Raw genomic sequence first — 27,699 nt, 5'->3', positions numbered from 1 at the left:
GTGAGTCAGTTGTTGTTCGCTGATGATACAGCGCTGGTGGCTGATTCATGTAAGGAACTGCAGAAGCTGGTGAGTGAGTTTGGTAAAGTGTGTGAAAGAAGAAAGTTAAGAGTAAATGTGAATAAGAGCAAGGTTATTAGGTACAGTAGGGTTGAGGGTCAAGTCAATTGGGAGGTAAGTTTGAATGGAGAAAAGCTGGAGGAAGTGAAGTGTTTTAGATATCTGGGAGTGGATCTGGCAGCGGATGGAACCATGGAAGCGGAAGTGAATCACAGGGTGGAGGAGGGGGCGAAAATCCTGGGAGCCTTGAAGAATGTTTGGAAGTCGAGAACCTTATCTCGGAAAGCAAAAATGGGTATGTTTGAAGGAATAGTGGTTCCAACAATGTTGTATGGTTGCGAGGCGTGGGCTACGGATAGAGTTGTGCGCAGGAGGGTGGATGTGCTGGAAATGAGATGTTTGAGGACACTATGTGGTGTGAGGTGGTTTGATCGAGTAAGTAATGGAAGGGTGAAAGAGATGTGTGGAAATAAAAAGAGTGTGGTTGAGAGAGCAGAAGAGGGTGTTTTGAAGTGGTTTGGTCCCATGGAGAGAATAAGTGAGGAAAGATTGACAAAGAGGATATATGTGTCAGAGGTGGAGGGAACGAGAAGTGGGGGACGAAATTGGAGGTGGAAAGATGGATTGAAAAAGATTTTGAGTGATCGGGGCCTGAACATGCAGGAGGGTGAAAGGCGTGCAAGGAATAGAGTGAATTGGAACGATGTGGCATACCGGGGTCGACGTGCTGTCAGTGGATTGAACCAGGTATGTGAAGCGTCTGGGGTAAACCATGCAAAGTGTGTGGGGCCCGGATGTGGAAAGGGAGCTGTGGTTTCGTTGCATTATTACATGACAGCTAGAGACTGATTGTGAACGAATGGGGTCTTTGGTGTTTTTCCTAGCGCTACCTCGCACACATGAGGGGGGAGGGGGTTGTTATTCCATGTGTGGCGAGGTGGCGATGGGAACAAATAAAGGCAGACAGTATGAATTATGTACATGTGTATATATGTAAATGTCTGTGTGTGTATATATATATGTACATTGAGATGTATAGGTATGTATATTGTGCGTGTGTGTATGTGGGTGGGTTGGGCCATTCTTTCGTCTGTTTCCTTGCGCTACCTCGCTAACGCGGGAGACAGCGAAAAAGCAAAATAAATAAAATAAAATATATATAATATATATATATACATATATATATAATATATATATATATATATATATATATATATTATATATATATATATATATATATATATATATATATATATATCGAGGATGTAAGGCATATGTACGTGTAGGAAGAGAGGAAAGTGAATGGTTCTCAGTGAATGTAGGTTTGCGGCAGGGGTGTGTGATGTCTCCATGGTTGTTTAATTTGTTTATGGATGGGGTTGTTAGGGAGGTAAATGCAAGAGTTTTGGAAAGAGGGGCAAGTATGAAGTCTGTTGGGGATGAGAGAGCTTGGGAAGTGAGTCAGTTGTTGTTCGCTGATGATACAGCGCTGGTGGCTGATTCATGTGAGAAACTGCAGAAGCTGGTGACTGAGTTTGGTAAAGTGTGTGGAAGAAGAAAGTTAAGAGTAAATGTGAATAAGAGCAAGGTTATTAGGTACAGTAGGGTTGAGGGTCAAGTCAATTGGGAGGTGAGTTTGAATGGAGAAAAACTGGAGGAAGTGAAGTGTTTTAGATATCTGGGAGTGGATCTGGCAGCGGATGGAACCATCGAAGCGGAAGTGGATCATAGGGTGGGGAGGGGGCGAAAATTCTGGGGGCCTTGAAGAATGTGTGGAAGTCGAGAACATTATCTCGGAAAGCAAAAATGGGTATGTTTGAAGGAATAGTGGCTCCAACAATGTTGTATGGTTGCGAGGCGTGGGCTATGGATAGAGTTGTGCGCAGGAGGATGGATGTGCTGGAAATGAGATGTTTTGAGGACAATGTGTGGTGTGAGGTGGTTTGATCGAGTGAGTAACGTAAGGGTAAGAGAGATGTGTGGAAATAAAAAGAGCGTGGTTGAGAGAGCAGAAGAGGGTGTTTTGAAGTGGTTTGGGCACATGGAGAGGATGAGTGAGGAAAGATTGACCAAGAGGATATATGTGGCGGAGGTGGAGGGAACAAGGAGAAGAGGGAGACCAAATTGGAGGTGGAAAGATGGAGTGAAAAAGATTTTGTGTGATCGGGGCCTGAACATGCAGGAGGGTGAAAGGAGGGCAAGGAATAGAGTGAATTGGAGCGATGTGGTATACCGGGGTTGACGTGCTGTCAGTGGATTGAATCAAGCTATGTGAAGCGTCTGGGGTAAACCATGGAAAGCTGTGTAGGTATGTATATTTGCGTGTGTGGACGTATGTATATACATGTGTATGGGGGGGGTTGGGCCATTTCTTTCGTCTGTTTCCTTGCGCTACCTCGCAAACGCGGGAGACAGCGACAAATATAAGATATATATAATATAATAAATATATATATATATATATATATATATATGTAAGAGGTGGAAGGAACAAGAAGTAGGAGACCAAATTGGAGGTGAAAGGGTGGAGTGAAAAAGATTTTGAGCGATCTGGGCTTGAACATACAGGAGGGTGAAAGGCGTGCAAGGAATAGCGTGAATTGGAAGGATGTGGTATACCGGGGTCGACGTGCTGTCAATGGATTGAACCAGGGCATGTGAAGCGTCTGGGGTAAACCATGGAAAGTTTTGTGGGGCCTGGATGTGGAAAGGGAGCTGTGGTTTCGTTGTATTACACATGACAGCTAGAGACTGAGTGTGAACGAATGTGGCCTTTGTTGTCTTTTCCTAGCGCTAACTCACGCTCACTCTAGGGAAGGGGGAGTCATTTCATGTGTAGCGGGGTAGCGGCGATAATGGATAAAGGCAGCATGTATGAATATGCACATATGTACATATGATTAGGGTGTCTAAATGTGTGTGGATGCAACCAAGATGACAAAATAGGAGAGAAAGTGAATGAGAGAAAGGAATCTGAATGTTTTGGCTCTGAGTGAAACGAAGCTCAAGGGTAAAGGGAAAGAGTGGTTTGGGAATGTTTAGCGGGCAAAGAGTAGAACTACTCCTGAAACAGGACTTGTGGGAGTATGTGATAGTGTAAGAAAGTAAACTCTTGATTGATATAGGTAAAACTGAAAGTGGATGGAGAGAGATGGGTGATTATTGGTGCCTATGCACCTGAGCATGAGAAGAAAGATCATGAGAGGTAAGTGTTTTAGGAGCAGCTGAGTAAATGAGTTAGCATCTTTGATGCACGGTATCGGGTTATAGTGATGGGTGATTTGAATGCAAAGGTGAGTAATGTGGCAGTTGAGGGAATAACTGGTGTACATGGGGTGTTCAGTGGTGTAAATGGAAATGTTGAAGAACTTGTACATTTGTGTGCTGAAAAAGAATTGGTGATTGGGAATACCTGGTTTAAAAAGAGATATACATAAGTATACGTATGTAAGTAGGAGAGATGGCCAGAGAGCATTATCGGATTACGTGGTAATCTATAGGTGCGTGAAAGAGAGACTTTTGGAGGTTAATGTGCTGAGAGGTGCAACTGGAGGGACGTCTGATCATTATCTTGTGGAGGCGAAGGTGAAGATTTGTAGAGGTCTTCAGAAAAGAAGAGAGAATGTTGGGGAGAAGAGAGCAGTGAGAGGAAGTGAGCTTGGGAAGGAGACTCGTGTGTCGAAGTACCAGGAGAGACTGAGTGCAGAGTGGAAGAAGGTGAGAGCAAAGAACGTAAGGGAAGTGGGGGAGGAAGAGGGTAAAGGCATGTTTGGGAGAAGCAGTGTGGTTTCAGAAGTGGTGTGGGATGTGTGGATCAATTGTTGCTCTAAAGAATTTGTGTGTGAATTACTTAGAAAAACATATGGATCATGGATATGTCATCCAGTTCCTTTCATCATATAGTATTTGTATACAGTATCAATTGAACTTGTATACTTCACATTAGGCTTTCTACATGTCCCTGCACAACCAATTGCAAATTGTATTACTGTAATGGAAGCACTTACTGTATTGTGGATTGGGGTTCCTTTTCTCTTGAGAATAACCTTTTGAAATCTAAATCCAAAATTAAGTACTGCAAAGAATCATTTGATGGATCATGAGTATGTATTTCTGTCTTCTTAATTGTGCCTTGTATTAGAAACCAGAATAACGATCACAGTAAAAATATCTCCAGCATGTTAAAGAATGGAAAACCACAGATAATAAAAATAGATTCTACTGTTGCCATATCACGCAGATATATCAATCAACCAATGTTTGAATACAACTTTTTTGCCAGTCTATCCAAATACCCTCTGGAAATATGAGACATGCATACTGATGGGATTTTATTACAGAAGATGAGGATGATGACTCTATGTTGGTGACACCAACTTGAGATCTAGTTTGATATAAATGTAATTCACTAAAATGTTTAGTATATTGGATTATCAATCCTGAAATATGTGGTAGAAATGCATTTAAACAATCCCTAAAGGCAGTGGTCATGGACATTTCCTAGGCAGTATGAGCTTCCCTCAGTACTGAGGGTAGTGGCTATGGATATATCTTAGGAAGTATGGGTGGGTCTCCAATCAGTATATCCAAAATCCAAAACAATCTAAAATCTAAATACCTATGCATCTAAGAGACCACAAAAATGGCAAATGTGCTTTTGAAGACACCTCTTTTTGTTTACTGTGTGCTACCATAGTTTGTGCCACTTTAAGCATTGTGCTTTTTTTTAGTTCTTTCTGTGAATCCTGTCTTCATCATGGGATGCAAGAACTATTCAAATGATAGCGAAGAGTATCATGGTGTGAAAAGGAAAAATGGTACACTTACCATTATACAAAAAGATGAAATTTTTAAGAAATGCAGACCAGTGTGTAGAATGAGGTAGTGTAGACAATGTAGAGATGCCCTAGTTTGAATTCTAGAATTTAAGGTCTTATTGCTTCAAAACTCTAGCAAGAGATGCCACAGTTTGGTGCATGAGTGTATATGAACACAACTGAAACGCCATTATGAGGAGAGAAAAATCTCACAGAGAAATGCTAAAGCGAAACAAAAAAATGCATTGTCACCGTTATTACCAAGAATATTACCTTCTACAGAAAATCATAAATCATACATTACGGAACTGCTGATCCACACTAATGACATGAAGTAGACAAAATTTCTATCACTCAAGAAAGATGAAACAACATATTCCCAAGTTTCTGTCTATTTCACAAGACCACCAGAAGAGGAATGACACAAATAAATGAGAAATAAGGCTACTCATTTACCTCACCAATACATAGGAGTTTTTCAATGTGAACCAATAGTAACCGAACAAATGGTACTGAGAATCATGTCTTCTGCACAAATTTCTCGTTCTTATTTTGCTCTCTCTTAAGAGGTCTTGAAAGATAAATGGAAGCTTGGGAAGATGGTCTTTCACTTTTCTTGTGAATTAAGAAGACTAATGAAATAATTCAACTCCTATAATGGCAACCACCGCTCCTTTAATGACAACCACCACTACAGTGATGTGAAACATTGCCAGAGTAAAGTCACCAAAAATGAAAAAACTAGGTTTGACCTATACAATCACAAAGATAAAGTCTCCCATAAAGGAGCTAAATCTAACCAGGTAAACAAAAATTTAGTATCATCACAAGGATATAAGTGATGCTTTAAAGATAAGTTACAAACTATAAATCATTGATCATACTTCTAAAATGGCAACCACCACTGTAGTGATATTAAGCACTGTGAGAGTAAACTTATCACAAGACAGTTTGCAAAAAGCTGTGCAAGAACTACAGGGTCAGAACAATAAAATTTTTCATGAAAGTGCTAAGGTGAACTAAGAAATGAAATACTGATATCATACACTAAGATAAATATTGTAAATGAAACTGCAAATATTACCAAAGAAAATTCGATTTTAAAATACTAACCATCATCACAGCATTGCCAAGCACTATCATCGTAAACTCAACATAAAATGATCATCAGAATGCTAGGCAGGAAGTACATGGTCAAAACAACACAATCACAAAAAAATGCTACAGTGAACCAGGCAATACAACCATAAACTACGATTCTAAGGTAAAATAACACTCTATACATTTCTTTTCTTAAAACACATTTTCTGTACATACAACTGAGATTCAGAAAATATATTGGGTATATAAAAAATGTTAGAATTACAAAGTACTCAGACCTAAATCTGGGTCCATTGGAAAGATTGGTATCTATAATTTAAAAAAAATATGTTATTAGACACTATTCAATGCCATGAATTAGCACTGGAGATCTAAATCTATCCTGTATCTACCATCTGTCTTCAATAATAGTGGATAGATATCTAATATGCTTAAAGGTACTCATCCACATCCACTGCTACTGAGGATCATTTAAAACTATGGCTTAGAAAGTGTTTTTGACCAATATCTACAAAATATCAAAAGCTTCCCCCTTTCTGCTAAGAAAATTTTAAAAGGCAAAATTTAAAGAAGTAAACAGAAAGGGAAAAAAGTTTATTTTCATGGGAAATGATATAAAAAATTTCAGTCTTCCTTTGCATAAGGTATGCTACTAGTCACAGATTCCTTAAGTGTAGATTATGTGTATCTCTTGAGGTGTGAGGGACTGGGGAACTAATAACCATCATCATCATCATAACTTTCTTCATCTTGTGGACTCTGTTCTACCTCCTTTATAGTCCATCTCCAGTGCTGCTAAGTCCTCTCGTGCTTCTGAAAATTCTCCTGAGGGAAGCAAAGTTCATTTAGATGACAAATAAGAATAAAGTTACAAAGAATTATTCCTTTCTAACACTCCACTTTACAAGAAGAACAATGCAGTTGTTATGAAATGAAAAAAAAATGCACAAAGAAACACAAAGACAGAGACAGTGGGAAACAAAAAATGGGGTTTCACTAATTCTGGAGACCTAAAGTTTTAGGGAGGAGGATGACTTATTCTTTTTTCTTAACATCCCCTTTTAAGATTGTATCTTCTCAAGAAACGATACAAACAACTAATTCTTAAAGTTACACTTTTATATAAGAATGTGTCAAGCTCCTCCTATTCTTTTGAGTTATGAATCTATCTTTACCACTGAACACCAGTGAAGAGCTAAACCAAATTCTTTGTTCATCTGATGAGTCAAGAAACTGAAGAAAAATTTCCCTGATGGTCCTAGGGTATTTCATCCAAATGGAAAAAGTGGTAATACACCCATTCTCGTGTTCCCTATGGTCAGCATCACCATCTTGGATTCTGATACTCCATTGCAATATTAGGCCTATACTATTCAGTATCCTATGGGGTTGCTCATGTTCTCATCCATAAACCAGATGTTCAGCTCACTAGACAAACTATCAGTTACAATATCAACAATGCACTAGAATAAAAGAAGGTAGACTGGAGGGAAAAGAAGACAATACTGATAGATGGTTTGAAATAAACTAACACCTTTCCTTTTCATGAAATTGAAAACTCTTAAAGAAATTATTCGACCAGGGCATTGTCATGGGAAAGGTTCCTCATTTTAGAATGTACTGTATGGGATAATACTTCCAGCATAAAGGATATCCAGTAGTTTGGTCATAAGAAAGTGCATGCCTCATAACAGATGCTTCTGCTGGCATCACTGCTACTTAGAAGCATATAATGAAAGCAGTGATCCTTTTTTCATTCCTCTTTTATAATGTACAATGCTGCAAACACCATTTCAGTGCATCCCAAGACTCTTCATGCCCATGATGCACCTACCATAAAGAAGACACCAAACACTTACTACTTAATTGTCCTGCAATCTCTGCACACAGATGCACACACATCTCAACACTTTACGACATGTGGTCTCAACTGGAGGATGTGGCTGGCTTCCTAATTGCAAAAGGAGCCTCATATGGACAGAAAGGACTTTTGAGGTAGTAGATAAGTACGTGGGTGTTACTGGACTCCCCTAATTGAGGTTACACTGTAAGTGAAGTCCCCTTTGACAAGGTTGTATCATTGGGAGTAGAGTCTCATCAAAGAGCTTCTCATTCCAAAGGACCCTACATTTCCCAGCTAATGGAAGTAGCACAGCTTTAGGATGACACCAGGACTCTTTCATAGAAATTGGCCCCTAAGGTAACTTTAAGTAAGTAAATATATAGATAAATCAACAAATAAACTAATATGTAAATAAATGAATAGATAAATATATTATATATTATATATAATATATTATATATATATATATATATATATATATATATATATATATATATATATATATATATATATATATATATATATATATATATATAATATATACCGGGGTTGACGTGCTGTCAGTGGATTGAATCAAGGCATGTGAAGCGTCTGGGGTAAACCATGGAAAGCTGTGTAGGTATGTATATTTGCGTGTGTGGACGTTGTATATACATGTTATGGGGGGTGGGTTGGGCCATTTCTTTCGTATGTTTCCTTGCGCTACCTCGCAACGCGGGAGACAGCGACAAAGCAAAAAAAAAAAAAAAAAATATACATATATATATATATATATATATTATATATATATATATATATAATATATATATATATATATATATATATATAATATATATATATATATATATCTATATCTTTCAAACTTTTCGCCATTTCCCGCATTAGCGAGGTAGCGTTAAGAACAGAGGACTGGGCCTTTGAGGGAATACCCTCACCTGGCCCAATTCTCTGTTCCTTCTTTTGGAAAATTAAAAAAAAAAAAAAAAAAGAAACGAGAGGGGAGGATTTCCAGCCCCCCGCTCCCTCCCCTTTTAGTCGCCTTTTACGACACGCAGGGAATACGTGGGAAGTATTCTTTCTCCCCTATCCCCAGGGAATATATATATATATATATATATATATATAATATATATATATATATATATATATATATATATATAATATATATTTCTTTTTATTATACTTTGTCGCTGTCTCCCGCGTTAGCGAGGTAGCGCAAGGAGACAGACGAAAGAATGGCCCAACTCTCCCACATACGCATGTATATACATACACATCCACACACGCACATATACATACCTATACATTTCAACGTATACATATATATACATACACATATATACATATTTATGTATTTATTTATTTACACTTATTATACTTTATCGCTGTCCCCCCAGTTAGTGAGGTAGGGGAAACAGACAAAAAAATTGGCCCAACCCCCCCACCACTTTAAAAATTAACAAAACTCCACCCCCCGTTTTTTTATAATTCCCTTTCAACGTATCAATTTTTTTTTATACAAACCAATAAATACAAAATTTACATTATGCCCCAGAATTCAAAATTTCTCCCTTTATTCATTCCGTCGCCCCCCCTGCCACACAAAAAGGGGGACAAACCCTCCCCCGGGCGCGCGAGGTAGCGCGTGGTAAAGACAAACTTTGGGGGGGGGGCCATACTTGCGGTCACACCTCATTCTATTTGCTGGCTTGTTGAATGCTCCGAAATACCACAGCTCCGTGCCTACTGGCTGGCCACTTATTCTTGCCTCGGTTGACCACGTGAGGCTGCAGTTTGCCCGGATTCATATATCACACGGAATGATGTCGGACCGCGATGTTTCCTATCTGCGGGGTCGTAGGACGTGGCGGGGCTGGACACACGTGAGCGATTATAGTGGGGCGGATTTAGCGTGAGGCTATAGCGTAGGGGGGCGAAACTAGGGTGGGACGGGCCCTCACACCAGTGATCTCCTGTTTGACTCGGGGGGTTGCGTTCCGAATCGCTGGCGACGCCTGGGTCCAAACCTCGGCATGACAAACCGCGGATGCGCGCGATTCACAATCGAAGGGTTGCTCTATCTAAATGCGCGCGTATCCCGTGCAGTAGGACTCGTTCATGCTCCGCTCTCATCAGTGGGGCGTGATTCTATGCGCTTGGCAATTACTTATCGCTCGCCGCCACTAAACTCGATCATATGCCCTGGCCTCTCAAACCATTTTATCAATCAGTGTTGGTACCTCGTGGCATGAATACTTTACCCATATTGGGCACTCAGGGTGTTCGTTAGCGCTGACATCATGCTTGAACGCTTACCAAAACAGGGGCTGCCGCCCTCATCACCAAGAGTGATTGAGATGCCGCACAGCCTTAGGGGGCCAGTTGCGTGCGTATGCACTCGACCTTGAGTGCGATTTTGTCAAGCAAGGGGAGACTGGGTGGCGACCTCTTAAGGACCGCACTGGGTTCGTTGGACGATTACCCGTACTGTATCCGTTGATGAGGGGAGGTGTGGACTCTAGTTTCGCGAGCTTGCTGTGGTCACTTAACACACACTAACCACTTAATAATCCATCTCTACAACATTACTCTATCTCTACACAAGCTCTATCCTATAATATACTAGCTGAGATAGAGTGAGTTTGACGGGTGGCGTCAGTGTGTGTGAGAGTGTGATAGTGTGTGAATGTGTAGAGTGATGTGTGGTAGAGACGTGAGTTGATTGTGTGATTAGTAGGATTTTGAGATTGTTATATATTGATGAGAGTTGAGGTGAACAGGATCAGTATCTTTTAAATTTTAGGGAGAATATAAAGATGGTCTGAGAAGGAGGTTAAATTAAAGTGCGGTTAAGATAAAACAGCGCAGGGAGCAAATGGGGAACTTCAAGTATGGGCGCAAATAAATGGGGAGGTGTGATAACCAAGTAGTGGTGTGTGAGAAGGAGGATGGAGTGAGTATTTTGATGTTTTTGGTTGAATGTGTGATATAGAGTGGCATTTATAGGGTGTTCTGGTCGTTAGGGTATTGCAAAGGCGTGCGGAGGGTTTGGGAAAGTGTTGTGGTAAACAGAGATAGAGGTTGTATGGTAAAAGCTCTTAGCGGATGATGATAGCCGGCATGGCAGAGTGTGGATTGATTTTGGCAGTGGTTTTTATTTTAAAATAAGGGGGTGACTGGTTATTGACTGGTTGTTTGGTTTTTGAAGGTTATGTAGGTTCATGGTGAGGGTGCCGGGGGAGCTTCTAAGCAAACTATATCTGTGCATGAGCCATGTTTTTGCGTCTGACAATGCCTGGGCGTTGCTATAAGTATGGATACATACAGGAGGCTTATAGCCTTCACCCGGTGGGGTGGACTTCACAGTGGCCCACTAAGCCGACTTCCTAGCGGTCCACACTCTAGGGCGCTGCCCAAGCTGTGCGCCTGGAAAGCCGGCACCACGCTCTTTCATAATGACCCTCCCTTTTTATGTACTGGATGTCGATTACTTACGGTGTTACGACGGTTTGTGGTTCAAGCACTCGTTGCCAAGGGGCCGGTGGACAATGTCATCGAGGCAGCATGGCCGCACCATGCACGCAGGTCCGCACCTAGGAGGCATTACAGTACTGGTAAGATCCTGTCCTACCAGGAACTGAGGACTGGCTCCCCCGGGGTGTTCGGCTGGGCACTCTGCATGACTTCTCATACACGGATGCACAGGGCCGGCGTGCGCGCCTCGAATAAGCGTGGTCTATGTCCTCGGCGCGGGGTCATTTGACAGTGGGCCCGTACCACGCTCTCGTTGCTAATCACCTCGACCTAAAATAACTCACTGATCGGCCTAGCTAGTCAGCTATTCTACATGCTTCTATCCAGTATGTTTACTCTTGCCTATCTCCTTTCACATCTCCACTATGGTTTGTCACCTCCCCATCAGTGATGGATTGCTGGTGCATGAGAATAAGAGTGGGAGACGGGGGTTGATTAGAAAGTAGCGTGAGGGGTGGGTGAAGTTCATTTAGGTTATGGTTGTAAGGTAGGAGGGGGGAGTCCGGGCTGCGGGAAGGGCAGTTGTTATTTAGTTTGTTATTTAATAAGTTCTATTTACTATTAGTTTAAGTAATAATAATTAAGATAAAAGATTATTAGTTGGGAATGAGAAGTGAGAGGCATTTGGACGATTTTTTGCAGGGGGAAAAAAAAAGGGAAATGTGAGTGGGGTGATAGATGTTATACAAAGAATGAGGACAGGAGGTCAGAGAATGGTGCATGAGGTGATATTAAAGAGGGGACAAATAGGAGGTGTGGGGGGTGAAAGAGGATCGGGAAAGGGTAGGGTGTGTTGAAATAGAGGTGCTGGAAGGTAGGTGAAAGTAATATGGGAGGTTAGAAAATGGGTGCTATTTTGGCGTGTTGTTATTATTGAGTTTGTTTTGGTGTTTGTGGTGTGTCGTGTAGTGTGTGAGAGATGTGATTTAGTGTGAGTGAGGTGTTAGAGTTTTGATATTATTTCTATAGTATGTTTTTTTTTTTATTTTTTTTTTTTTTGCGGTGGCGCGGTCTACCGCGTTTGCGAGGCAGGCTAAGGAATATCCAGTCTAAGAATTGGCCAAACCCACCCCCTGGTATATGGTGATATTACTGCGGCCATCACTACGCATTTATAAATTCACGACAAGCGTGCCATGGGGGTCCCCAGTAGCTTCACTGCACGGATTCTAAGCCTCACTGGACATGCTCAGTCAACCCCCGGGTGTCAACTTCGCGACATGCTGGCACGGCTTAGTACCTGGGGGGGGGGCCCGACGGGCTCCAGCCGGGAAGGGGGCAGGCCACCGTTCTCTAGATATCGCGGGGTCATACGTCAGCGTGGCCTCCGCCATAGTGGGGTCACGCCAAGGCGCCTCGTGACCTCCTCCGCCGTCATCATGGTGTGACGAGGGGGCTGCGGGCCGCTCGGCATTGGAGCGCCTTCGGGGTACAATTTTCCAGGGCTATTTCAAACCGGGCGGCTAGCTATATTACACCGAGCACGGCGGGTTGGCCTCTCCTGCGCGCGGTTCCCGGACGTGACTTTCTCGATGCAAACCTCCTCTACACTCTCAAGTGGTCCGCTATTACATTCGCACATGGCCTGATCTTACCCTGCCTGCATGCGCACATTGCTGTGGACTGAGCCACCTAGCCTCGCATACACATGATCATTGGGGGCGGATCCTCTTTGTCCGTCTTATCATTTCCATGGGGTGCGTGTCTAGAGAGAAGGTGCTACGACACTTAAACTCTTTCATGGCTCCCAGAAGGGTCCGCCACCTCCCCCTGCCTTTGAGGCCTCTTTCCGCGTCCATGGGGCAATAAGCGGCCTGAGCCAATCTAACAGTTTCGAAAACTACGGGTGGCACGTCCACTGGGGTTGCGCCAGGCAATCGACGCCCACTTGGGTCGTGTCCCGCTACCCATACGGTTCTTTATAACTGCTCTTTGGTAACTTTGTTGTGTCTTGCGTGCACTCCATACTGTACATATACTCTGTCACCAGCTTATGCAGTTCGCACAGGAATCACCCCCACCAGCGCTGTGTCTTCAGCGTATACAACATAATGACTCACGGCCACTAGCGGCGCTCTCGGTGCCCCAATCTGAATTAATACTGTGCCCCTTTTCCATAAACGCGGCATTTTCTCCCTAAACAACCCATCCTTTAAACAATAGTTAACAACCCTTGGTGCACTATCACACACACCTCGACGCCAAACAGTACAGTCATGAGTACCATTCACTTTCCGCTCTTTTCAAGTACTTTGCCTTACCTCCGCGATAAAAAAATTTTCACTGCTCATAAAACAACTTTACTCCCTACACCATTGTTCGTAATTAAGTCACCAGTGCTTCTCTTTCAAATCTCTAGCAGTAGGCTTATCCAGATCCATTTATAATGCGGCTTACAAATCCATTGTGCTTGTCTAAGTATTTTCTCTACATTACATGATCTCAATACGGTCATAACACCTGCATCCAACAGCATCTACACTTCTGAAACCACACTGCTCTTCCTAATCTGTGGCTCGGTACATGGCCGTCACCCCGCGTCATTCTAATACCCTCCCAATATATTTTTACCTGGTATTACTCACTAATACGTATGACCTTGTAATGTGATGACTCACTCTGATCCCCGTTGCCTTGGTTCTAGAGATGTATGTTATTTGATTTATTTTGCTTTGTCGCTGTCGCCGCGCCCTGACGAGTAGTGCAAGGTAAACAGACGATAGAAAGGGCACAACCTACCCCCACACTCATGCACACACACACACGGACACACACGCAAACTACACCACCCACACATCCCATCGTACATACACATTATATACATCTCACAGTCACTCACATATACACAAATGCCAACCAATCTCACATCGGTCCTGCCCCTCTACTCACCCATCGCCACACCGCCACACACGGAGTAATTACCCCCTCCCCCCCCCTCTTTGTTGCGCGAGGCCAGCGACAGGAAAAGACAACAAAGGCCCCAGTCACTATCACTCTGTCTTCCAGCTGGTGCAAGCAATAATTACATTTGAGTTTGTTGGCCCGATACCACTGCTCCCTTCCACATCCGGGCCCCCTCAAATCTTTCCATGGGGTTTACCCCCTGTAGCTGCTCATTGCCCTATGTCAATCCATTGTTCTGCCGTCGACCCCGGTAATTCCCACATCGATCCAATTCACTTATTTTGTTGCCGGCTTGACACTCCGGCATGGTCTGGCACACGAATCACTCAAAATATTTTCTCATCCTAGCTTTTCCACCTCCATTTGGGTCTCCACTTTCTCAGCGGGACATATCCTGCCCGACTCGTATGTCTCTTAGTCCAAGTCCTGTGTCCGCACCTCAGTTCTCTCCTTGGGCCCAAACCTTGTCAATAAACACCCGTGCTGCGGATCTCCCTTCCCTCGGTCGTTTTAATTGCCTCTACATTCGCCCGGTCTGACTTACTCACGGTCAGAGATGCAAACCACCGCATCACCACTGTTGGGCGCATACAGCGGCTTGGACTGCTCCTCCATCGCCCTGCGCCCTCTATGTGACCATAGCCCTCGCCTCGCATCCTATACATCATTGTTGGAGAACCACATTCCTTCAAACATACCCATTTTTTGTTTGTGTGGTGTTGGGAGTGGTTTTTTTTTGGCCCCCGAGTAGTTAGGTTCTCGGGTCTTCCTATCATTCGTTCTAGGCTTCAAGGATGTTTCGCCCCGCCCCAACCTTTGGATTGCTAGGATGCTGGCCATGGTGCCTTCTTGCGGCCCAGATCCATACTTCCCAGTAGATCTAATATCTCTGGGACGGCTCCAGTGGGGGGCCTCCATTCTATTCGGTCCGCACCACAGGGTCGTGTACCACTCTTCACGTCGGTACAGTATTTCGGGCGACGTAGGCTTTGGGTTGCTGGATTCGGGAGGCCGGGCTATTCATTTGGTCCATTCGCCAGGAACCTGCGTCTGCGGTGGCTCGACAGGATTGCTGCCTCCCTGCGAGGGTGCTATCAAGCTGTACATATCAGTGATCGTCTCGTCGAAGAGCTCTCAGCCCCAACTGTCGGGTCTCGGGTGCGATACGCACGAACTCAAACCCTTCCAGTTACAATTGTATAAACTTCGAGGGGGTGATCATGCACACACCTCCAAGGAAGCTTTCACGTATTCACATATGTGTTCCATAGCAAGGTCCACGCGGCCGTCTGTTCTCTGGCAGGATCTTCAGCGTGTAATAACGGGTCTCTGCGGCGTTTAAGGGCACAGGACCACAAATCAAGTGAGGCTGTCGCATGGCATCTGAGCTGCACGGAGTGCTACGCATAGGCTTACGGACCTGCGCCTGTTGCCAGAATTCGGGACAGTAACATTGCCAGGTGCTGGCGATGTTGTGCTCTACATGACTGTCGCTAGAGGCTTTCACCGGTGCTATCACAGCCCTCGATTGACTGTGTTGATTCCAACAACGGCGCGGCCTTGGGCTGATGCGCTGGAGAAGGGCCGGCACCCGAGCTAGTCATTCCAGGCCCTGTTTTGGCACCAGGATTTCTTGCAATCATACTGAGTCCTCTGGATGTTGAGCACTCTGCGGATACCCCTGGGGCCGGGGGACAGGGGCACTTGTCTCGACCATGCGCCACTTGCCGACTGGATCAGCATACTCGGTCATGTATGGATCCAAACGGGGGGGTTGTATTTGGAAACGGCTTCGAAATGCCTTTACCGGCGGCCAGGGCCGGCGGGTGCGGCGGCATTAGCTCGGGGTCCCTGCGCAGGCGCGGGGGTCGGTTTGCATCATGGGGACCGTTTAACCGAGCATCGGTGCTATACATCCGAGTACACTTTTATAAGTGTGGTACCATTGAGCTGCTCCTATATGGGTAACAACTCCGGCTGGAATTAGATAGATCGCAAAAGCGACACAGGCGATTGATACATAGTCGGGGTGCAAAGCACCTGGTGACACCTGGCGAGGTTGGGACCTGGTGCCGACCGTGGGGAGGTCGCATAGGGAGTGTCACGAGGCATGTTCATCTGGGGAGTGGGCCCTGATTAATGGGTAGGTGACACGCGGACGCACGCCTTACGCGCTTTGCGAAATGCGTGTGCTTCATCAGGGCTCAGGTTCTCGCGACCGCCTGTCTCTTTTTTTTGACATCGCCCAAGTTCATTTGCATTTTTCCCATGCAAAAAATGGTCCAAAGTACATCTCTATTCTCTTTCATATTAATCTACGGCTTTGTAATCCCACCTCGCTCTACTTTTCTAATCAAACCCACCTCCCACGCTTTGTCGCATGCCACAACATCTCGTGAGCAAGCCTCAAGGCCTTCCCTTATTCATCCAATTCCGCCCCACTCCCTACCTCTGTTGTTCTCTATAAATGTTTTCTCCTTTATGTTCTAAGTCTCTCCTGGTTTACATTCCTCACACCAAGGTCTCTTTCCCAAGCCTTCACTTATCTCACCACCCTATTCACCCCCAACATTTGTATCTTCTTTTCTGGAAATCCCATACAAATCTTCTCCTTTCGCCTTCACTAGAGTAATGATCAGACTTCCCTCCAGTTGCACCTCTCCAGCACCATTAACACTCCCAAAATGTCTTCCCTTTTTTTCTTTCGCGCCGCCCGTCTTAATTAAACGTAATTTAATCAACGCGCTCTGGCAATCTTCTACTGGAAATATCGTTTTACTATAATGTTTTATCTCGCTTTTTAAACCAGGTATGAATCAATCACCAGTCCTGTTTCGCACATAAATCTACAAGCTCTTCACCATTTCCATTTACAACCACTGCAACACCCCATGTATTACCAATTATTCCCTCAAACGCCACATTACTCACCTTTGCATTCAAACACCCATCACTATAACCCGGTCTTGTGCATCATAACCACTAACGCTCTCTTCAGCTGCTCCCTTCACCACTTGCTTCATGATCTTTCTTCTGCATGCCAGGTACATATGCACCTATAATCCACCCATGCTTCCTCTCTCCATCAACTTCCGTTTTACCATATAACCGAGAATTTACTTTCTTACATTCTGTCATATCTCCCACAATCTCATGTTTTTTTTCAGGAATCGTGCTACACCTTCCCTTGCTCTTTGTTCTCTCGCTAACCCCTGACTTTACTCCCAAGACATTCCAAAAGCCACTCGTCCCTTTACGCGTGAGCTTCGTTTCACTCAAAGCCAAAAAACGCAGGTTTCCCTTTCCTAAAACATATTCCCTATCTCTCCTTTTTTCCACATCTTGGTTACATGCACACATTGAGACATCCCATTCTGAGCCCTTATGATGAGATCAGGCTCTCCCGCGTGAACTCCTTCTTTCTGTTTCCCCTTTTTAGAATTACAATTTTGTAGTGATCAAGTATATTCCGATAGTCCACGGAGAAAAATGAAACACGCATAAGTTCCAAGTGCACCTTCGTGTAATAATCGTGTAATATCTTATCATCCCCGCCTGTTGCACACGGGGGTCCCGCGGTCGATCCTGGATGCTGGAGGTTTGTATTATGCTATGGAAGGTGCGCGTTCCTATTGCACTTTGTTCGTATTATATATATATATAGTAGATATATATATATATATATATATATATATATATATAGTATATATATAATATTTATAGATATATTTTATGTTTTTTGCATTACTCTTCGCCATTTCCCCGCGATGATAGCGAGGTTAGCGTTAACAACGAGGACTGGGCCTTTGAGGGATACCCTCCTGGCCCCTTCTCTGTTTCCTTCTTTTGGAAAATTAAAATAAAATATGAACGTGGGAGGTTTCCAGGCCCCCTGTTCCCTTCACCCTTTGGTCGCCTTCGTACGACAGCAGGGAAATACGTGGGAAGTATTCTTTCTCCCCTATCCCCAGGGATTAATGTATATATACATAATTTATATATATTTTATATGTATATATATTGATATATTATATATATTATTATATATATGTATAGAAAGGATAGATAGATAGGATACCTCCTGAAGTGGGGGATTAAGATGTTATTTCCGTAGGCAGGGTAGTGATCATTAAATGGATGAAGGCAAGAAAGTTTGAATGTGGTATAGTGTTTATTATGTTTACGTCTGTGTATATATATGTTCGTATAGTGTATGTATATGTGTATTGTACAGTATGCAGTTTATGTATCTATAGGTGTACAAGAGTGGTTAAGCCTTGTCTTCGTCTGTTCCATGCGTTAGGTTTCGCTGAGCGGGAAAAAAGCGAATATATGTTTAATTCATGTATATATATATATATATATATATATATATTGACTATATATATATATATATTATATATATATATTATATATATATATATATTAAAAGTATATGGTAAATTATAATGGGAGGGTATTGATTGAAGGAGGGTGAAAGGAGTGCAGAGGGGGGCATCAGATTGGGGAAATGAGCAGGTGGTTCAGAAGTGGTAGTGGATGTGTGGATCAGGTGTTTGCTTTGAAGAATGTAGGTGAGAAATATTAGAAAAGCAAAATGGTTTTGTATGTAGGCATTTAGGGGATCTGGAGAAGGCTATGATAGAGTTGTATAGAGATGCTCTGTGGAAGGATTAAAAGAAGATATTTTCGGTGTGGGAGGAAAAGGTGTTAGAAGCAGCCCGAATAGTTTTTATCGAGGATGTAAGGATGGTGTACGGTGTAGGATACGGAGAGGAAAGTGATTGGTTCTCAGTGAATTAGGTTTGCGGCAGGGGTGTGTTGATGTTCTCCATTGGGTGTTCAATGTTTGGTTTATGGATGGGGTTGTTAAGGAGGTAAATGCAAGTGTTTTGGAAAGAGGGGCAAGTATGATGTCTGTTGGGGATGTGAGAGCTTGGGAAGTGAGTCAGTTGTTGTTCGCTGAGCGAGGCGGGATGATACGCGCTGGTGGCTGATTCATGTCCCCCCCAGAAACTGCAGAAGCTGGTGGTCTGAGTTTGGTAAAAGGGTGTGGGAAAAGAAAGAAAGTGAGAGTAACTGTGAATAAGAGCAAGGTTATTAGGTACAGTAGGGTTGAGGGTCAAGTCAATTGGGGGTGAGTTTGAAATGGAGAAAAAACGGAGGAAGTGAAGTGTTTTTAGATAACTGGGAGGGATCTGGCAGCGGATGGAACCATGCAAGCGGAAGTGGATCATAGGGTGGGGGTGGGGGGGCGAAAATTCTGGGGCCTTGAAGAATGTGTGGTAGTCGAGAAATTATCTCGGAAAGCATAAATGGGTATATTTGTAAGGAATAGTGGTTCCATCATTGTTGTATGGTTGCGAGGCGTGGGCTATGATAGAGTTGTGCGCAGGAGGATGGAGGTGCTGGTCATGAGATGTTGAGGACAATGTGTGCCTGGGAGGTTGGTTTGATCGAGGAGTAACGTAAGGGTAGGAGAGATGTGTGGAATAAAAAGAGCGTGGTTGAGAGGCATGATGCGGGTGTTTTGAAAATGGTTTGGGCACATGGTGAGAATGAGTGAGGAAAGATTGGAAAGAGGATATATGTGGTCGGAGGTGGAGGGACGAGGAGAAGTGGGTGACCAAATTGGAGGTGGAAAGATGGGTAAAAAGATTTTGTGTGATCGGGGCTGAACATGCAGGAGGTGAAAGGTGGGCAAGGAATAGAGTCGATTGGAGGCGATGTGGTATACCGGGGTTTGACGTCTGAGTGATTGAATCAAGGCATGTGAAGCGTCTTGGGGTAAACCATGGAAAGCTGTGTAGGTATGTAGATTTTGGTTGGTGGAGTATGTATATACATGTGTATGGGGGGTCGGGGGTGGGGGGTGTGGTGGGGGGGTGGGGCCTTTTCTTTCGTCTGTTCCTTGCGCCCTCCGCAAACGCGGGAGGGATCAGCGACAATGTATAGAAAAAAAAAAAAAAATATATATATATATATATAATTATTATATATATATATTTTTATATATATATATATATATATATGTATTATATATATTATTCTATTTCTATATATATATTTTATAGTTTATATATTATATATATATTTTTATTATATATATATATAATTGATATATATTTTTTTTTTGTGTTGCTTTGTCGCTTGTCTCCCCGCGTTTGCGAGGTAACGCAATGGAAACTCCACGAAAGTAATTGGACCATAACCCACCCCCACTACACATGTATATACATTCGTCAACATCGCAATAGTCATTCCTACACAGCTTTCCTTGTTTTCACAGGACGATGACACTGCCCTGTATTCAATCAACTGACAGACGTCAAACCCCGGTATACACACTCGAATCCAATTCACTCTATTCCTGGGCCCTCCTTTCCACCCTCCTGCATGTTTCTGGGCCCCGATCTACAAATTCTTTTTCTATCCATCTTGCAACCTACCATTTTTGTTGGTCCGCCCCTACTTCTCCTCGTTCCCTCCTCCTCCGACTCATAGTTCTCTTGGTCAATCTCTATCAACTCTATCATATCCTGATCCATAAATTGCTACATACAAATCCATTTGCTTTTCTAAGTATTTCTCACATACATTCTTCAAAGCAAACACCTGATCCACACATCCTCTACCACTTCTGAAACCACACTGCTCTTCCCCAATCTGATGCTCTGTACATGCCTTCACCCTCTCAATCAATACCCTCCCATATAATTTACCAGGAATACTCAACAAACTTATACCGTCTGAAATTTGATCACTCACTCTTATCCCCTTTGCCTTTGTACAATGACACTATGCAGCCATTCCGCCAATCCTCAGGTACCCTCCATGAGTCATACATACATTAAATAACCTTACCAACCAGTCAATATACAGTCACCCCCTTTTTTAATAAATTCCAACTGCAATACCATCCAAACCTGCTGCCTTGCCGGCTTCATCTTCCGCATTAAGCTTTTACTACCTCTTCTCTGTTTACCAAATCATTTTCCCTAACCCTCTCACTTTGCACACCACCTCGACCAAAACACCCTATATCTGCCACTCTATCATCAAACACATTCAACAAACCTTCAGAATACTCACTCCATCTCCTTCTCACATCACCACTACTTGTTATCACCTCCCCATCAGTGATAGATTGCTTGTGGCATGAGAAGAGTGGGAGGTGGGGTTTATTAGAAAGGGTAGCGAGTGGTGGGATGAAGAAATAAGTTATTAGTGAAAGAGAATTAGAGCAAATTTTTGGGCGATTTTTTTCAGGGAAAAAAATGCAATTGAGTGGGAGATGTATAAAAGAAAGAGACAGGAGGTCAAGAGAAAGGTGCAAGAGGTGAAAAAGAGGGCAAATGAGATTGGGGTGGGAAAAAGTATCATTAAATTTTAGGGAGAATAAAAAGAGTTCTGGAAGGAGGTAAATAAAGTGCGTTTAAGACAAGGGAGCAAATGGGATATAAATATATGTATATATTATATATATATATATATATATATAAAAAATATATAAATATATATATATATATATATAATATATATATATAATAATATATAATATATATATATATATATAATTTTTTTTTTTATTTTTTTTTTTTGCTTTGTCGCTGTTTTCCCGCGTTTGCGAGGCAGCGCAAGGAAACAGACTAAAGAAATGGCCCAACCCACCCCCATACACAAAGTGTATACATACGTCCACACACGCAAATATACATACCTACACAGCTTCCAGGTTTACCCCAGACGCTTCACATGCCCTGATTCAATCCACTGACAGCACGTCAACCCCGGTATACCACATCGCTCCAAATCACTCTATTTCCTTGCCCTCCTTTCACCCTCCTGCATGTTCAGGCCCCGATCACACAACATCTTTTTCACTACATCTTTCCACCTCCAATTTGGTCTCCCTCTTCTCCTCGTTCCCTCCACCTCCGACACATATATCCTCTTGGTCAATCTTTCCTCACTCATTCTCTCCCATGTGACCCAACCATTTCAAAACACCCTCTTCTGCTCTCTCAACCACGCTCTTTTTATTTCCACACATCTCTCTTACCCTTACGTTACTTACTCGATCAAACCACCTCACACCACACATTGTCCTCAAACATCTCATTTCCAGCACATCCATCCTCCTGCGCACCACTCTATCCATAGCCCACGCCTCGCAACCATACAACATTGTTGGAACCACTATTCCTTCAAACATACCCATTTTTGCTTTCAGAGATAATGTTCTCGACTTCCACACATTCTTCAAGGCTCCCAGAATTTTCGCCCCCTCCCCCATCCTATGATCCACTTCCGCTTCGATGGTTCCATCCGCTGCCAGATCCACTCCCAGATATCTAAAACACTTTACTTCCTCCAGTTTTTCTCCATTCAAACTCACCTCCCAATTGACTTGACCCTCAACCCTACTGAACCTAATAACCTTGCTCTTATTCACATTTATTTTCTTCTTTCACACACTTTACCAAACTCAGTCACCAGCTTCTGCAGTTTCTCACATGAATCAGCCACCAGCGCTGTATCATCAGCGAACAACAACTGACTCACTTCCCAAGCTCTCTCATCCCCAACAGACTTCATACTTGCCCCTCTTTCCAAAACTCTTGCATTTACCTCCCTAACAACCCCATCCATAAACAAATTAAACAACCATGGAGACATCACACACCCCTGCCGCAAACCTACATTCACTGAGAACCAATCACTTTCCTCTCTTCCTACACGTACACATGCCTTACCTCCTCGATAAAAACTTTTCACTGCTTCTAACAACTTGCCTCCCACACCATATATTCTTAATACCTTCCACAGAGCATCTCTATCAACTCTATCATATGCCTTCTCCAGATCCATAAATGCTTCATACAAATCCATTTGCTTTTCTAAGTATTTCTCACATACATTCTTCAAAGGTAAACACCTGATCCACACATCCTCTACCACTTCTGAAACCACACTGCTCTTCCCCAATCTGATGCTCTGTACATGCCTTCACCCTCTCAATCAATACCCTCCCATATAATTTACCAGGAATACTCAACAAACTTATACCTCTGTAATTTGAGCACTTACTCTTATCCCCTTTGCCTTTGTTCAATATATATTTTATTTTATTTATTTTGCTTTGTCGCTGTCTCCCGCGCCTGCGAGGTAGCGCAAGGAAACAGAGGAAAGAAATGGCCCAACCTACCCCCACACACATGCACACACACACACGTCCACACACGCAAACATACACACCCACACATCCCAACGTACACACATATATACACACACAGACACACACATATACACAAATGCACACAATTCACACTGTCTGCCCCTACTCACCCCCATCGCCACCCAGCCACACACGGAGTAATATCCCCCTCCCCCCTCATGTGCGCGAGGCAGCGCCAGGAAAAGACAACAAAGGCCCCATTCACTCACACTCAGTCTCCAGCTGTCATGCAATAATGCCCGAAACCACAGCTCCCTTTCCACATCCGGGCCCCACACAACTTTCCATGGTTTACCCCAGACGCTTCTCATGCCCTGATTCAATCCATTGACAGCACGTCGACCCCGGTATACCACATCGATCCAATTCACTCTATTAGTTGCCCGGCTCTCACCCTCCTGCATGTTCAGGCCCCGATCACTCAAAATCTTTTTCACTCCATCTTTCCACTCCAATTTGGTCTCCCACTTCTCCTCGTTCCCTCCACCTCCGACACGTATATTCTCTTAGTCAATCTTTCCTCACTCATTCTCTCCTTGTGCCCAAACCATTTCAAAACACCCTCTTCTGCTCTCCCAACCACGGTCTTTTAATTTCCACACATCTCCCTTACTTACTTACTTACTTACTCGATCAAACCACCTCACACCACATATTGTCCTCAAACATCTCATTTCCAGCACATCCATCCTCCTGCGCACCACTCTATCCATAGCCCACGCCTCGCAACCATACAACATTGTTGGAACCACTATTCCTTCAAACATACCCATTTTTGCTTTCCGAGATAATGTTCTCGACTTCCAAACATTCTTCAAGGCTCCCAGGATTTTCGCCCCTCCCCCACCCTATGATTTACTTCTGCTTCCATGGTTCCATCTGCTGCCAGATCCACTCCCAGATATCTAAAACACTTTACTTCCTCCAGTTTTTCTCCATTCAAACTTACCTCCCAATTGACTTGACCCTCAACCCTACTGTACCTAATAACCTTGCTCTTATTCATATTTATTCTTAACTTTCTTCTTTCACACAATTTACCAAACTCAGTCACCAGCTTCTGCAGTTTCTCACATGAATCAGCCACCAACGCTGTATCATCAGCGAACAACAGCTGACTCACTTCCTAAGCTCTCTCATCCCCAACATACTGTACACTTGCATTCACCTCCCTAACAACCCCATCCATAAACAAATTAAACAACTATGGAGACATCACACACCCCTGCCGCAAACCTACATTCACTGAGAACCAATCACTTTCCACTCTTCCTACACGAACACATGCGTTACATCCTCGATAAAAACTTTTCACTGCTTCTAACAACTTGCCTCCCACACCATATATTCTTACTACCTTCCACAGAGCATCTCTATCAACTCTATCATATGCCTTCTCCAGATCCATAAATGGTACATACAAATCCATTTGCTTTTCTAAGTATTGCTCACATACATTCTTCAAAGCAAACACCTGATCCACACATCCTCTACCACTTTTGAAACCACACTGCTCTTCCCCAGTCTGATGCTCTGTACATGCCTTCACCCTCTCAATCAATACCCTTCCATATAATTCACCAGGAATACTCAACAAACTTATACCTCTGTAATTTGAGCACTCACTCTTATCCCCTTTGCCTTTGTACAGTGGCACTATGCACGCATTCCGCCAATCCTCAGGCACCTCAACATGAATACAGTCACCCCCTTTTTTTAATAAATTCCACTGCAATACCATCCAAACCTGCTGCCTTGCCGGCTTTCATCTTCGGCAAAGCTTTTACTATCTCTTCTCTGTTTACTAAATCATTTTCCCTAACCCTCTCACTTAGCACACCACCTCGACCAAAACACCCTATATCTACCAATCTATCATCAAACACATTTAACAAACCTTCAAAATACTCACTCCATCTCCTTCTCACATCACCACTACTTGTTATCACCTCCCCATTAGCCCCCTTCACTGAAGTTCCCATTTGCTCCCTTGTCTTACGCACTTTATTTACCTCCTTCCAGAACATCTTTTTATTTTCCCTAAAATTTAATGATACTCTCTCACTCCAACTCTCATTTGCCCTCTTTTTCACCTCTTGCACCTTTCTCTCGACCTCCTGTCTCTTTCTTTTATACATCTCCCACTCATTTGCATTTTTCCCTGCAAAAATGGTCCAAATTCCTCTCTCTTCTCTGTCACTAATAATCTTACTTCTTCATCCCACCACTCACTACCTTTTCTAATCAACCCACCTCCCACGCTTCTCATGCCACAAGCATCTTTTGCGCAAGCCATCACTGCTTCCCTAAATACATCCCATTCCTCCCCCACTCCCCTTACCTCCTTTGTTCTCAAATTTTTCCATTCTGTACTCAGTCTCTCCTGGTACTTCCTCACACAAGTCTCCTTCCCAAGCTCACTTACTCTCACCACCCTCTTCACCCCAACATTGTCTCTTCTTTTCTGGAAACCCATACAAATCTTCACTTTCGCCTTCACAAGATAATGATCAGACTTCCCCTCCAGTTGCACCTCTCAGCACATTAACATCCAAAAGTCTCTCTTTCGCGCGCCCGTCAATTAACACGTAATTCAATAACGCTCTCTGGCCATCTCTCCTACTGACATACGTATACTTATGTATATCTCGCTTTTTAAACCAGGTATTAACAATCACCATTCCTTTTTCAGCACATAAATCTACAAGCTCTTCACCATTTCCATTTACAACACTGAACACCCCATGTATACCAATTATTCCCTCAACTGCCACATTACTCACCTTTGCATTCAAATCACCCATCACTATAACCCGGTCTTGTGCATCAAAACCACTAACGCACTCATTCAGCTGCTCCCAAAACACTTGCCTTCATGATCTTTCTTCTCATGCCCAGGTGCATATGCACCAATAATCACCCATCTCTCTCCATCAACTTTCAGTTTTACCCATATTAACCGAGAATTTACTTTCTTACATTCTGTCATATACTCCCACAATTCCTGTTTCAGGATTAGTGCTACTCCTTCCCTTGCTCTTGTTCTCTCACTAACCCCTGACTTTACTCCCAAGACATTCCCAAAGCACTCTTCCCCTTTACCCTTGAGCTTCGTTTCACTCAAAGCCAAAACACGCAGGTTCCTTTCCTCAAACATACTACCTATCTCTCCTTTTTTCACATCTTGGTTACATGCACACACATTTAGACATCCCAATCTGAGCCTATGATGAGGGTCAGCACTCCCCGCGTGACTCCTTCTTCTGTTTCCCATTTTAGAATTACAATTTTGTACGTGATCAAGTATATTCCTATAAGTCCACGGAGAAAATGAAACACGATAAGTTCCCAAGTGCACCTTCGTGTAATAATCGTGTAATCATCATATTCCCGCCTGTTGCACAGGGGTCCCGCGTTCGATCCTGGATGCTGGAGGTTTGTATATTCTATGAAGGTGCGCGTTCCTATTGCACTTTGTTCGTATATATATATATATATATATATATATATATATATATATATATAATATATATATATATATAATATATATATATATATATATTTTTTTTTTTTTTTTCATACTATTCGCCATTTCCCGCGATAGCGAGGTAGCGTTAACAACAGAGGACTGGGCCTTTGAGGGAATACCCTCACCTGGCCCCTTCTCTGTTCCTTCTTTTGGAAAATTAAAATAAAAAAATGAGAGGGGAGGATTTCCAGCCCCCTGCTCCCTTCCCCTTTAGTCGCCTTCTACGACACGCAGGGAATACGTGGGAAGTATTCTTTCTCCCCTATCCCCAGGGATAATGTATATATAATATATATATATATATATATATATATATAATATATATATATATATATATATATATATATATATATAGATAGATAGATAGATAGATAGATACCTCGCTGAAGTGGGGGATTAGATGTTATTTCCAGTATGGCAGGGTAGTGACATAAATGGATGAAGGCAAGCAAGTTTGAATGTGTATATGTGTTTATATGTTTACGTCTGTGTATATATATGTATGTATACTTTTGATATGTATATGTGTATATGTGCATGTATGCAGTTTATGTATCTATAGGTGTACATGAGTGGTTAAGCCATCCTTCGTCTGTTTCCTGGCGTTAGGTCGCTGACGCGGGAAACAGCGAATAAGTATAATTCATGTATATATATATATATATATAAATTA

General features: G+C 42.9%; 1 protein-coding gene across 4 annotated transcripts in view; it reads right to left on the bottom strand.

Annotated features, from left to right (window-relative positions):
• Positions 1 to 6,557: 6,557 nt before the first annotated feature.
• The window catches only part of LOC139756405 (tubulin alpha-3 chain-like), a 468,837-nt gene continuing 447,695 nt past the window's right edge, over positions 6,558 to 27,699 (bottom strand). For all 4 annotated transcript variants that reach the window (XR_011714332.1, XM_071675831.1, XM_071675832.1 and 1 more), the window contains one exon: positions 6,558 to 6,803. Coding sequence is in view for 2 of the 4 variants with exons in the window: in XM_071675832.1 (XP_071531933.1) it covers positions 6,724 to 6,803 (80 nt within the window). In the remaining 2 variants the exon portion in view is untranslated. The remainder of the gene's footprint in view (positions 6,804 to 27,699) is intronic.

The sequence above is a fragment of the Panulirus ornatus genome, chromosome 21 (assembly GCF_036320965.1).
Source record: "Panulirus ornatus isolate Po-2019 chromosome 21, ASM3632096v1, whole genome shotgun sequence".
NCBI classification, from domain to species: domain Eukaryota; kingdom Metazoa; phylum Arthropoda; class Malacostraca; order Decapoda; family Palinuridae; genus Panulirus; species Panulirus ornatus.
The sequence above is the reverse complement of the archived record's forward strand: the minus strand, read 5'-3'. Positions and strand labels throughout refer to the sequence as shown.